Raw genomic sequence first — 14,073 nt, forward strand, 5'->3', positions numbered from 1 at the left:
GCTATATTAATAAAGACATACATACATCTAGTACCGCAATATTGCTGTGTGGCAACACGGGACTCCTACAGTATCTCATTGCCCATTGGAGGACGATGATGGGGACTGCTGCAGAGATATAAGGATTAGGCAATTAAGAATTTAATGCAGGGGGTTCTCAACTCCAGTCCTCAAGACCCAACAACTGGTCAGGTTTCAGGATATCTCTGCTTCAGCACAGGTGGCTCAATCAAAGACTGAGCCACCTGTGCTGAAGCAGGGATATCCTGAGAACCTGACCAGTTGTTGGGTCCTGAGGACTGCAGTTGAGATCCCCTGGCTTAATGCGTTGGGGTATTTTTAATGCATGGACACCATTGGAAGGTTTTCCATCTATACTGTAGGTCTCCTATGTGCAGTGCTACTGTAGTCAGGTGAAAAACCCATGCTTTATTTTGACTATTAATGCAGAAAACAAGCTGTAGACAATAAAAGTATTGGATTGTGTGCCTGTAATAAAATATGCACCACACTTATTTTCAATATCGTAAAAGAAATTGATGCGGTTATAAAGAAAGCAGAACTAGTGATAAGGTAGCACTGTTTGGCAAAAATGTTCCCGCTGGTAATATCAGGAAAGTAGAACTGTACGGAGAGTTTGTGAACATCGTGACAATGAGATGCACAGTATAACCCAGGTATATTTTACATGCTTTCTTTCTTTTATACTTCTAGATGTTTTTGACATATACAAAGACAGTCAGGTAAGTAAAATGTATATAAAGGAAGTAACATGTGAAGGAAGATTCTAACCATCCCACATGAAAACGATATACAAATGTTCACAAAATGCATTTGGAAGGGGAAATATGTGTATTTTCGCAGCATCACATTGTGTACTTGATGTCCTGTTTGTTATCTATATTGCTTTAAAGGCTTTAGAGAAATGTTCCCCCTCTGGTCTGTGCAACCTTTTTATTTTATTTAATTTGTGGGCGATTTGTATCCTTTTTAGTGAGCGTGACGGCGCGTGTGTCGCAAACAAAATGCAGGACCGCGATGTGGCCGCCCATAGCGCGCACGACCGCGTGTCAGATTTTTTTTAAGACCAATTATTTTGTCTTTTTTTCGCGCGAGGACCCCGTGACTTGAGCGGTTTAGCCAATGAGGGCGAACCAACCTCATGACGTCACGGCCGCGCCTCCCCGTCGCCTCAGATCACAGTGCAGGAATCGGGCGCCTGACATAAGGGTGTAGGGCTAGTAATAAGCGACGATAACGTCTACCTGGCATTTCTCTCTGAGAGTATGCACCATCCATCATATAAACAGCGTAGAAATGTCTTCGTAAACGCCTTGAGTATGCAGGCTTGGCCTCCCTTAGCGCTTTATCACGGTCTCATTTGCAAAACCTCAAACCTGGGTATTTGAATGCTCCGAGAACCCAGAAGTAGCCCGGTTTCCCGCCATGCGGCGTCGCGTTCCAGGCTGGGGAACGTCACTCCGCACGTAAGCATTCAGCAGACATGTAAAAACTTTAATTGGCAGTTGCAGTTGCGTGAGTTGGAGGTATCAATCCTCAACAATAATGGATTGTTCTTAATGTGTTTAAATGTATTTTAAAGTTTTTACGTGTCTGTTGAATGCTTACGTGAGGAGTGATTTGTGTGCTCCACAAACAGCAAAACATCTATATATATATATATATATATATATATAAATGTAACGGTATTTCTGGCCCGGCCTGACCCCCCCAATCTCACATTGGCCCCTGTGGTCTAACCGGACCCCATTACAGTGTAGATATGCCTGATGGTGCACCTGTTGGCTACAGGACTCCTGAGTCTCCCGCATGATGGTGTGTGGGGAGGACCCGTCAGACAGGCAGCTGAGGTAGTGTGCTGAGTCTCACCTAGTTCCAGTGCAGCGCCTCCACCTCACCAGGGTCCCTGCGTCCGCATTGGGATGATCCTGACGAGGAACTCCTCGGTGGTGCAACCTCCTGTGTAATCATTGGACTCTCACACACAGGGGTTTCTCTGATCAGCTCCATCTTTATTGTCACGGTGGGCATAGCTGCCCTCCACAATGGGGTGTATTTAGCCGATCATCTCGCCCGTGCTCCCCTTTGATAGGTATGTCACCTAGATGAGGGATTCACTATTCCCGCAGGAATCACTGCCCTGTGCCAGGTCCCTGGACACAGTCTCCCATGGAGTTACTAGAACATAACTAACACTCTGCAGAACTTGAACTACTCCTCTTAGCCAAACTCCTTTCTCAACTCAGACTTCAGGTAGAACTTTCCAGCAACTAACTCGCCTTGAACTCTGACAGAACTAACTCTTTGACACAGTGCTGTGCCTTATGTAACTTCTGAGGCTGACACACCTCTGACATCACTAACCATGGAGTCAGAGCATGTGACCAGTCCCATCCATACACAGGGCACCCCACCAGGGTGTGAGGGAAAACCTCCATGATTACTGCTGGCATGCCCACACTTACCAGGCCTTGCTGCCAGCAGGAGAGATGACTGTAGGCATTTTACATGACCGCTACATTCTCCCCCTGGTGAATCCCATCGTCCTCGCTGGGACCTAAATTTGTATACCTCTTTCCAGGAAGCACTGTAACGGAAAACATAATTAACATCACACAAATTTCCTCATAATGCAGTACACATGAATACAGTCATCCGCCAAGCCCGCCCCGACCAGCAGCCACAGACCCGCGTGATGCACAGTACCACCTAAAAATAGTGATAGGGGTCCGGTTTCTTTACTTCTCTACCCCCCATATCCAGAACTGTTACTGAGAAATGCCTGGGTAATCCCCTCTCTGGTCTATATGTTACTCTATGTTTATAGATATTTCTCCCAATGGCCCATATGCGGATTAAATGTTCTATCCGTTCCTCGGCCTTCTTTCCTATCACGGAACTCCCTCTCCCCACTAGGTGCATTTCTATGGCCTCCCTAAGCCACCTATCCCGGTTGTCCTCTATCTCATCCATGAGAGGCTCAGGGACATACGGGTACTCCAACCCGTGGGAAGATTTATACCGAGCCATTATGGTTCTCTCGGCCCTACTAATTCTAGTCAGGTCAGCCTTACCTCCCCTCCCAGGCAGCACCCATGATAGGGGTTCGTCAGGGTCCACGGGGTCTGACAAAATACTGGGACCCATAGGCTCTATTTCCCTATTCTCAATCTGCAGCCATCGCTCCTGCAGCTCTATGTCCCTCTGTTCTGGGGTGAACTCTCCCACCGCCCACCAATAGTCCACTACATCCTCTCGCCGGATGAGGAACCGAGTGCGGTCCATCCAGGCCGAGTACCCTTCAAATAATGGGGCCCACCACCGGTTCTCCCGGAATCTGTTTGACCCTCCTGAGTCCCTATCATCGTCCATGGAAAATACCCCTGATGACCTCTCAGATCGCGGTACGGACCACCTAAACGACCCCGAGGCCTTTACTACGGGTTGGGGTGCTGTAGTTACCACTCTCAATTCTCCCCCTCCCCTTGAATCGCCCTCCGTAGCGCCACTGCGCTGCCTTTCCCCAGTCCGTCTTCCCTCTCCCCCTTGTGAATTGTCCACGTACTCCAGGCTAGGCGGTGAACCCGGTGACCGTGTGATGGGGGTAGGGGTATTAACTATGGCGGGGGTTTGGGCATAGGGGCACGGAACGGGACCCCACGGGGTTACGACCCGCTCCTGGCTGTCCGTAGACTGGTCCAAGGATGATGTCTCACCCTCCTCAGTCCTGAGATCGTCTCTCCAATTTCTGGGCCTTGTAAGTGATCGGGGACCTTCCCCCGATCGCCGAAGCGTCGCTGCTTTTTCTTCATGGGTTCCGCCGTCGCCGCCGGAAGTGACGTCCTCCCCGGAAACGGAAGCGTCGCCATCTTGAGTGGGACCCCCATGCGGGATCTCTTCTTCCACGACGACATCCGGTTGCTCCGCCGTCGCCGCCGGAAGTGATGCCGCCACTCCACGTGCGCTCGGGGCCTGGCGCGGCCCCTCCAGCGCTTCGCCGTCCGCTGTAACCAGGTAAGTAATAGGGCTGCTTGGCTTACCCGTCCGCAGGGGTGTAGGCGTCTCTCTCCCGTCTCCGCCAGGTCCTGGGATGGCGGGACTCCGTCGGTCGGGTCGCCGATCTGCGGGGGACGTCCTGCCACTCACCCCACGGGGTGTCGTTCTCCCAGTCTGCCTTTTCAGCTCCGTTTTTACCACCGCCAGCTCACGGAGGTCCTCGTCCGAGTAATCCCCTTTCCCTGACTTAGGGGTCTCCGAGCGGGGTGACAGTCTCTTTTCCCCGAACGCGGGGGTTGATTCAGCCGCCTCAATCGCCATTGACCCAGCCGACTTGACCGGCTCCAGTCCCTTGTCTCCGGGACTCGCGCGGTTGATCCATAGCGCGCCCGGGGACTCGGCGGAGCGCCTTGTCACATCCACCGGGGGGTCAGCAGGCTGTATAGGAATAAAGGTGGGCATAGGCCACAGGTACAAAGTCCCGCAATGAGGACAACGTGCCGCCGTATTGACCGTGCCTCCGGGCAGCCCGCATTGTAGGCAGAGCCCGACCACCGTCTCGGTGTTGGCCACCCTCACTACTAGCACCCCGCCGGGCACTGAGTAGGGCTGTGTAGAGACCATTGTGCCCACAGTGGAGGAGCAGGCCATTCTTTGTACAGGAGCCACTTCCTGTACAGGTCTCTCCTTCTCAGTGGTTCCTCGCAACTGACTGATGGAAGTTGCTGGATCCGCCACTCCTTGCTTCGGCTCCTCCCTTCTCTGACAGAACTGGAACCCGCCCCCAGGGGTTGCAATAATGGGCGGGTCCCACAGGGGAATATCATGCCCCTTAATTAAGGCCGCACCTCTCTCAGTCCTGGTGGGCGCGGTTAGCGTTTTCGCGCCAATTTCCCCACAAGGGTGGGGGTCTTTTCCCGCGGCTAGTTCCCGCCTTCTCCTGGCAGCCTCCCTCTGTGCAAGATAACCATCCTTTTTGCACGGCTCCTCCACGGCCGGAACTACTTTTTGTAGTGGCGCCGTCTGGATATCAGTCCCTGGGCCCAGTGGGTGCATTCCCACAGGCCATAGTAGAAAGTCACTCCCCCTGGTAGAAATCAGGGGAGGGTCCCATAGACTAAGCGGTTGACTCAGCACAGAGGCTGAGTTAGTCACTGTCCATCCCGGCGCAGCCATAGCTTTCGCGCCATGCCCCCCATCAGGGCGGGGCTCTGCTGTTCGCGCCATTCCCGGCCAGCTTTTTGCAAGTCCTGCATCAGCCATTTTTTCTGCGACTGGCCCATGCGGTTTCCCTAGCAAGCGGGAACCGCCATTTTGATTGACTTTTACGCCCAAAAAGTCCATTTGTTTGCTCTCCTCGCGGGGTTCTCCCCCAATTATTACAATTTCCTCACACTCTTCAAGGGTGGCCCCTCGCTGTCCCAGACAGGATAAAAACGGGGCAGCCACGGCCTTCGCTCCGCTCCAGAGCAGATTGGTCAATGATAACTCGGCGACAGTCTGCTCTTCAGTGGGTTGCACGCCACGGGTGCCCTCCCCATCAGCCTCTGTCCGCCATTTCATGTTCTCCGCCCCACGCGGATCCTCCACTCTCTCGTAACAGTTATCATACATGGGGCTCCACTCTGCGGGGCAGCCACCACACCGGTACAATAAAGATTAGCTTCAGATGCACCACCACATGTGTACCTTATCTAGGTGTGACCCAGTGTTGCACTACCTCAGGCTAGGCTCACTCAGTGTCTGCTGTGACTCCTTCCTCCCAGTCTGTGCTCCCTACGGTGAGTGTCTGGAATGGGCTAGGTACTCTGGCTCTGCCATGCAGTACTTGGGGCGTCTACCTGTCTTGGTCAGCCTAGCGCAGACCCTCTCCAGGATTCCTGACCATGTTAACAGGCTATCCCTTCTGGCATCCTACCAACTAGCACTGCCTCAAGGTGACTCGGTCAGCTATAGCCCGGCTCCAAACCCCTCACTCCTTTCAGGCCCCTAGGTTGTCCCTGCGAACTGACAATATCCCGTCAGCCCCCTGACCACCCCTAGGTCCGTCCCTACGCAGCACAAAGTGGCAGCAGACTCTATCCCTGTTTCCCAGTGTGCCTAGCTAGAGCCTGTCCTGATGACAGATCTGATCTCAGCAGCTCGCCTCCAAATGTAACGGTATTTCTGGCCCGGCCTGACCCCCCCAATCTCACATTGGCCCCTGTGGTCTAACCGGACCCCATTACAGTGTAGATATGCCTGATGGTGCACCTGTTGGCTACAGGACTCCTGAGTCTCCCGCATGATGGTGTGTGGGGAGGACCCGTCAGACAGGCAGCTGAGGTAGTGTGCTGATTCTCACCTAGTTCCAGTGCAGCGCCTCCACCTCACCAGGGTCCCTGCGTCCGCATTGGGATGATCCTGACGAGGAACTCCTCGGTGGTGCAACCTCCTGTGTAATCATTGGACTCTCACACACAGGGGTTTCTCTGATCAGCTCCATCTTTATTGTCACGGTGGGCATAGCTGCCCTCCACAATGGGGTGTATTTAGCCGATCATCTCGCCCGTGCTCCCCTTTGATAGGTATGTCACCTAGATGAGGGATTCACTATTCCCGCAGGAATCACTGCCCTGTGCCAGGTCCCTGGACACAGTCTCCCATGGAGTTACTAGAACATAACTGACACTCTAGCAGAACTTGAACTACTCCTCTTAGCCAAACTCCTTTCTCAACTCAGACTTCAGGTAGAACTTTCCAGCAACTAACTCGCCTTGAACTCTGACAGAACTAACTCTTTGACACAGTGCTGTGCCTTATGTAACTTCTGAGGCTGACACACCTCTGACATCACTAACCATGGAGTCAGAGCATGTGACCAGTCCCATCCATACACAGGGCACCCCACCAGGGTGTGAGGGAAAACCTCCATGATTACTGGTGGCATGCCCACACTTACCAGGCCTTGCTGCCAGCAGGAGAGATGACTGTAGGCATTTTACATGACCGCTACATTAATATATAGATATAGATATATATCTAGAGATAGAGATATATATATATAGATCTATATGGCTTAGGTATGTTTCCGTACAAAGGTTCAACTGTTACAGGGTTGCTAAGCAACAACAGCGGGGAGAGGAGACAGAGAGAGACAGCAAGGAGAGGAGAGGCCATATGGATAAGGGGAGGAGAGAATGGAGAGCAGTGTGCACATGGGGCAGGATGGAGTGCTGCAACGAAAGCAAGGAGGGGACAGAGTGACAGCTAGGAGAGGAGGCAGAGAGAGAAGGACAGATGGAGACAGATGGATGACGAGGAGAAGAGAATGGAGAGCTGTGTGCACATGGGGCAGGAGGAAGTGCCAAAGGGAGGTTAGAAAAACAGAGGAAACAGAGAGACAGCAAGGTGAGGAGGGGACATACGAGATGAGTAGAAGATGAGGGCGGGTCGTGTGCACAAGGAGGAGCAGACTCAGTAAGGCAGGGAGTGTAAAGAGAGGGGAGGAGAGAGTGCAAGGAGGAGATGGGCATGATGGAGGAGAGAGTAAGGTGGGTAAGAGCGGATGAGGCAGCAAGGCATTACAGGGAGGGGTGAAAAGAGTCATGTTTGATTAATTAACCTTTCAGATCTGCTAGAACGGCGTATGTTACGTCGGGTACAGCTAGTTTACACAGGTGTGTTAATTTAGTTCACCTGGTTTCTGTCGGCTGCAGGCTCAGCTGTGCAGAAATACTGTGTAATAGGCCCGTATAAGCTTATATGGGTCCGTGTTAAAATGGATAAAAAGTAAAGTGACACACTCTGTGCTCATTTGCATGTGATTACCCAGAATCGCTGGCTGCAGTGGAAGCACTGTTTGCTAAGAAATAATGGGGTGGTATTTTTATTTGCTGTACAGTAGTTTGGACCCTTTTTGTTACCCTTTTTTACAGGCCTGTCAGTTATTTTGCCGTAATAAACACCAGCCATCTCATTTTTGTGTAATAATAATTGTTTGTTCTTGTATAGCACTGCTAGTTTGACGTAGCGCTTTACAGAGGCATTTTGCAGGCACAGATCCCTGCCCCGTGGAGCTTACAATCTATGATTTTGCTGCCTGGGGCACAGTGAGATAAAATGACTTGCCCAAAGTCACAAGGAGCCGACACCAGGAATGCAAACTCAGCGCCAGTCCGTGTCTTTACACACTGAGCCGCTCCTTCTCCCCTAAAGTGTAAAGTATTCCTTCTGGAAACATGGCGTTTCATATACGAGGGACTTGCAGGGAAGATGGTTATAGAATGGAAATCAGATTAGATGCTCACTGTATGTAATTAAAATCTGTAATCATCATGATAAATGATAGCTGCACAATGCACACAATATACACAGGGAGAGTTTAGCTGTATTGCTCTAAGAATGCTAATTCGGTGTCAGTTTTTGCTTTTGCATCCTCTCACCGCATGTCTTATGTTTGGCCCTTGTGGCAATCAGATAGTTTCTCGGCCTGCCCTGCTGTGCTACAGTATTCATTCACTTCATTGCCTCACAGTCACCTGGTATTTCAATCCAAAGGCTGGAACTACAGCAACTGAAACATGTGATCTTTGCATCCTTGTATATTCATGTGCTAGTGCTCAACACATCTGACGAATTGCAAAACATATACACTCTCAAAAGCATAATTTTCCCCTAGAAGTGATCAGCATTCTTTCATTTAAAGCAGCAAAATTTAAAAAAATCCTTTTTTTTTTTTGTTATAAATAAATCAGCTTTAGTATTATAATTAGATAATACTGTCTGCATTTTTTGTAACGCCTAATGCCATTTTAATGATTTTTGTGTAATGTACTGATCATGCTTTGGTTGCTACAGCAACCATTTAGAAAGTCATATCCACTTCCTCTTTTAAACAGGCTCTGACACACCTTTTTGAGCTCTGTCCTTTGGTAACAAAGTATCAGAAACCGGCCCATTGCTGTGTTCCAGACAACTGTCTGTCAATTACTCTGAAAGCTGTAACAATAATGTGTCACACCTAGTAATATAATGTTACATATCAGCTGCAGCATTTCACAGACTGCAGCACAAAGTGAGTAGGCGGCCATTTCGTTAGGCACACAATCAGGATTTTACAGATTTATACCAGGAGTACAACATGATTGCCAGCTTAGGTAAGAATGTAGAATTATACACTGGCATGTGGTTACCATATGAAAAGAATAGGGGGAAAGGGGAGAATGTAGCATTGCTGCTTTAATGCAATAATAATTATGACTGCATTTTATACTGAGTCCCAATTAACATTGCTGAGCACAAGCCTCACTACAGCTGCAAATCCCAACACCTGCCCGTAGCGTGATGTAAGCCATGCCCAACATTGACGGGGAAGCCCCTACTGTGAGCTAGGACCACCACGGGTTATTGATGTGATTTTACAGGCCCATCTGGAACAAGTTAGGCTATATTACATTGCAGCTTGAACTGCCAATCCCTGTTGTTAATGCACGTGTTTTTGAGCCCTTGGTTTGTAGAAGAGTGATTGAGCTGTATGTTTACATGTCCTGGATGATAATTCAGTTTGTCAGCACAAACATATGCGTTGTTGTCCATGTCATTAAGCCGGCGTTAAGATGTATCTGGGTGCATCTGTTGCTCAGGTCAGCAATAAAAAGCACTTACTAGCACAAAAAGCCACCACGCTGTTTCAGAGCAAACACTATGAAGGTCTCGCACCTGCTGCAAAACTCAAGCACCAAACTGTCACTAGATTTGTCCAAAAACAATGTCCAATAGGAAACCATGAGGTTTTTAGCTTTGATAAATATAGTGCCTTTCTGCAGCTGGAAGACGTTTAATTCATAGTCCCCTTTAAGTGATCGATGCTATGGGTCATGTATACACTAAGAAGTGCTGCTACCATGCGGGAAGGCAACTTACTGCCCTATTCTAGTGAGTGTGCTGTAAAGGGCCATATATTCAAAGTCGTGCTGGGTGTCTTATGGAGTAGCACTACTTAGTAAATATGGCCCTATGTGTGGGCCAGCTTAACAAGACTTATTTAACCAAATAGTTCTAACTACAATGCAACAATCTACCGGAGACGCTCACTGCCGCCACCAGTCTAAGTTCTTTCAAAACGAAAGATTTTAATCTAGTCTGTAACTGTTACATACGCCTATAATATATATTATCTCTTACTGTGCATGCTATGTCTTGTATATAAAGTATAATCCAAATGCAGTATGTGTGCAGCGCACAGCAAAGAGTCGAGAGAGAGCAGGTCTGGCAAAATAAACTCTTTAATGACAAGCCATAAAATAGAGGGTTGTAAGCCTCCTACGCGTTTCGTGCAGGTTATGCACTTTATCAAGAAGTATATAAAGTATTCACTTAATGTAACTATTTGTAACCATGTGTTTGTCAGCATAACTCTGTGCCCAGGACATACATGAAAACGGGAGGTAACTCAATGTATTACTTCCTGGTAAAACATTTTATAAATAAATAAACTACAGGTGGTAACCAAGACAATGCGTGTTCTTCCTCTATTAGCGAGGAACAATCCGTAACGCAGAATGTTATGTTGTGGTAGTCCTGCAGTGCAAAGGTCGTACAGGACTCCTCACTTTCAATCAGCCAACACTTATTTTTTTTATAGAATAGAAATTGAGCTTCTATTCAATATGTTGTGTAACCATTTTCCATCTTGGATGAAAATCTCCGCTCCATTTAAACAAACTTGACTAAAAAGCTGCTTCAGCAAAGGGAAGAAACCTTCACAATCACAGCATATTGAACCGGAGCTTCAAACTACATTTGTGAGTACCAATAATTCTAAGTTGTAGGATAGCATGCTTTTAGGATTCATAGAACATTCTACACCTTCCACCTGCAGCCCCCAAATATAAAATACTGTTTTAAATTACAACTGTATATTTTATCTGGGAATAATTTATGATCAGAGATTGATAGAGGAACATACTATATTGTAATTTCAATTCATAAAAATGGCGAACCTGAAGACTCATGAGAACCAGTTGGTCCACATTGCCTATTTTTCATACTTGCCATACAGTAACTTTTTTTGTTTCTGTATTTCCTAACTTTGTAGGATTCTGAGTTGCTCAAATCAAGTGTTAACATGTTGGTTTCATACTTGCCAAGTTTGGACACCATCCTTTATCCTTTACACCTTCTGCATGAGAAGTGTCTGTTCTGGACATATTTGTGTTTATATTTCGGTGGAAGTGACTACCAGGCAATGCTTTAAATGTCAGCGAAATAGGCGCCTCGACCGTGGATGAACAGAGAAAAAAAATAACAAGAGAAAAAATAAAAGTATATAGTATATTAATTAAAAATTGTGCGATACCAGAGTAAGTTAATCATGCACTCACAAATCTAAAAAAAACAGCAAGCTCATCATCAAGTGCTAGAAACGCAGCCGGTCGCACACTTCTCTGGCACAGCAGACGCAGAACGCTGGAGGGACAGACCTGGAAGATTTCTTCCTACCAATGGATTTTTTCACCTCTCCGTTTGTATTCGCGTATCTGGATGCTGATTAGGTAGACGGAATCACCGGCTCAATTATACCGTGTGATTTATTGACGCGGAGTGCTTGTACCCAACGCATTTTACAGTGATCGACACCCCTCCATCAGGGCATTTTTGGGCAATATCCACTATTAAAGAGGAATGGAAGTTTATATCCAGTATTTACACTCGTATCCAATCAACCAGTAATATGATTCATTAATGGTAAAAATGGTAAAAAAAAGGTAATGGAAGGACAAAATCCCTCAAAAAATAAAAATCAATGCAGTACATGCCTGTTGAGTGCATGATGAAAGTAAGTTAATCTTCCTTTCATTAATATACAGTACTACACCAAGGGTGGCCAACTGAGTCCTCAAGGGCCACCAACAGGCCAGGTATTAGCTCAGTCAATGATTGAGCCCCCTATGCTGAAGCAGGGATATCCTTAAAACCTGACCTGTTGGTGGCCCTTGAGAACAGGAGTTAACCACCCCTATACCCACAGTCTCCATGTTCCATCTGACACTTTTTCCAGCATAGCTGGTTTCCACTCACTTGGACATCAAAGAATTATCCTTTTGCACTACAGGCTGCACCCAAGAGAATTTTCAAAAGGTTTATCTGACCTTCTACCATTTAGAAATAAACTTTTACTTTCGTAACTTTTTATTTTTTTTGCTGATCAAAATACTCGTGTCCTGGAGCAACAACAGGAAAGCCCCTCAGGCATCTCCAAATTCCCACATAATGAGAAGTGTGAACGTTTCTTACCTTGGTTATTGACTCTGTAGTAATGCATTAGCAAATCATCACCATGTGTGACTGGTCTGTGACAGTCACAACTTCAGAACATTGCGGAATGAGGAAAGAATTCTCCTATCAGGTTGTGAGGCTTTTATTTTTGTTCCAGCACTTTACCATGTAAAACTTCATCACGATTCAGTACTTTTCACTCCTCTTCTTTAATAGTTCAGTGTAATTTATGTACTAAAAACTATACAGTAGTTATGATCTTCTCTGTTAAAAATCATTGGTTGACGTGTCTTTTTAAATAAAAAAGTATTGGCTGTGAGGAGAGATGCGCAAAAGTGTCCCAACATTGGTAAGAAAAAGAAGAAAAAAAATCTTTTGGTTTTTATTGTAAAATGTGCGTTTTCGTGAAAATGTTCCCGAAGCCTATAGTGCCGGCAACGGCGACACGATGGGTGACGTCACCCGTCGCCACCGGCGAAAGTTATGTTTCGCCCGTCGCCGCATCGCGGGATTCCCGCAATTTGATTTGTTCAAGGGCCGTCACGTGACGGCACTTGGAAAATCAAATTTTGCCGGCGGCGGGTTTTCGCGCCGTCGCTTGTCGCCGTCGCGTGCACTATAAGCGCACGCGGCGGCAGCAATGCTTTTGTTTTTGGGCGAATTCGCGTCGCTGTCGCTGGCGCTGGCACTATAAGCACGGCCTAATAGGGCTAATAATTTAGCAGAATCAGTCTTGGCGTGTATAATATATGTATGCCAGCTTTTAGTTGAAATTTCACAGGACAGTGATGGAAATGGCAGGATATGACATTTTGCTAAATCGTCCGTATGTGAAAACGTGTCACCTGCTGCATTTGTTTCTGTTGACTGTGTTGTTGTGACTGGAAGCAAGACGTGTAGGAGAGTGACGTAGAGTGCGTGAGACTGCCCAGTTGTTTAGTAGATAGTTTGTTACTTGTTACTTATCCAAAAAGTATAATTCCAGCGCACAGCAGCAGAGAGCCAGGTCATAAAGATCCTTTGTTTAAGCTGCATTAAAAAACAGAGGGTGCAACACTCTTACGCGTTTCGTGCGTACACGCACTTTATCAAGGAGTCCCTGACTGTAAGCCAGGCAAGCTATTTAAACAACAGCTGATTGTCGAGTTTCGCGCAGAATCATGGTGACGTCATGTCCCACAATGCTCTGCGCTACGAGATGTCCTAAATCGCGCAGGCACAGAAGACACGCTCAGGCGCATGGACACCGTGGTCCAGACCAATCAGAAAGCCCAGCGGCAGCAGGGTCAGCAGTGTGCAAAAAACCCCGATGTCACTCGAGCCACGGAGACGCCCCGCCCCCACGGCGTCCACCGCCCAACACCACCATCGCGCTTGCGTAGGCCACACTTGATATGCACAGAATGGAACCAACCCCCCCGGACATGCATGCGCATTGTCCACCCTAGCGGCCAATCCGAACCCACAATGAAGTTGTTCGTAGCGCCAGGTAGAGAGCGCGAGCACACCCGAGGGAGTGCTCGATATACCACTGTAGCCATAGAAACCAAACAGTCAGCTGGAAGACACATTGTTTCCTCTCCGGATTGCTATATCCAGGATCAGTTCTGTGTTTAGAAAAAGAATATACAAGCAAACATCAATATAGATGAAAAAAATCAATACATGGCATGTAAACTGTAAACCCTATTTAAAAAAAACATAAACAACCTCCTCCTCAGATACAGATAACTCCATTAACTAGCACTTTAATCCCCAGATAATAAAATATAATTGAGAATAAATACAGTAGATGGT

General features: G+C 47.5%; 1 protein-coding gene across 1 annotated transcript in view; it reads left to right on the forward strand.

Annotated features, from left to right (window-relative positions):
* CDC123 (cell division cycle 123) overlaps positions 1-14,073 on the forward strand; it is a 100,831-nt gene that overhangs the window by 66,261 nt on the left and 20,497 nt on the right. Inside the window, exon 10 of the mRNA XM_075599489.1 lies at positions 715-743. Coding sequence (XP_075455604.1) covers positions 715-743 — 29 coding nt within the window. The remainder of the gene's footprint in view (positions 1-714; positions 744-14,073) is intronic.

This window comes from Ascaphus truei, chromosome 5 (assembly GCF_040206685.1).
Source record: "Ascaphus truei isolate aAscTru1 chromosome 5, aAscTru1.hap1, whole genome shotgun sequence".
Classification (NCBI taxonomy): Eukaryota; Metazoa; Chordata; class Amphibia; order Anura; family Ascaphidae; genus Ascaphus; species Ascaphus truei.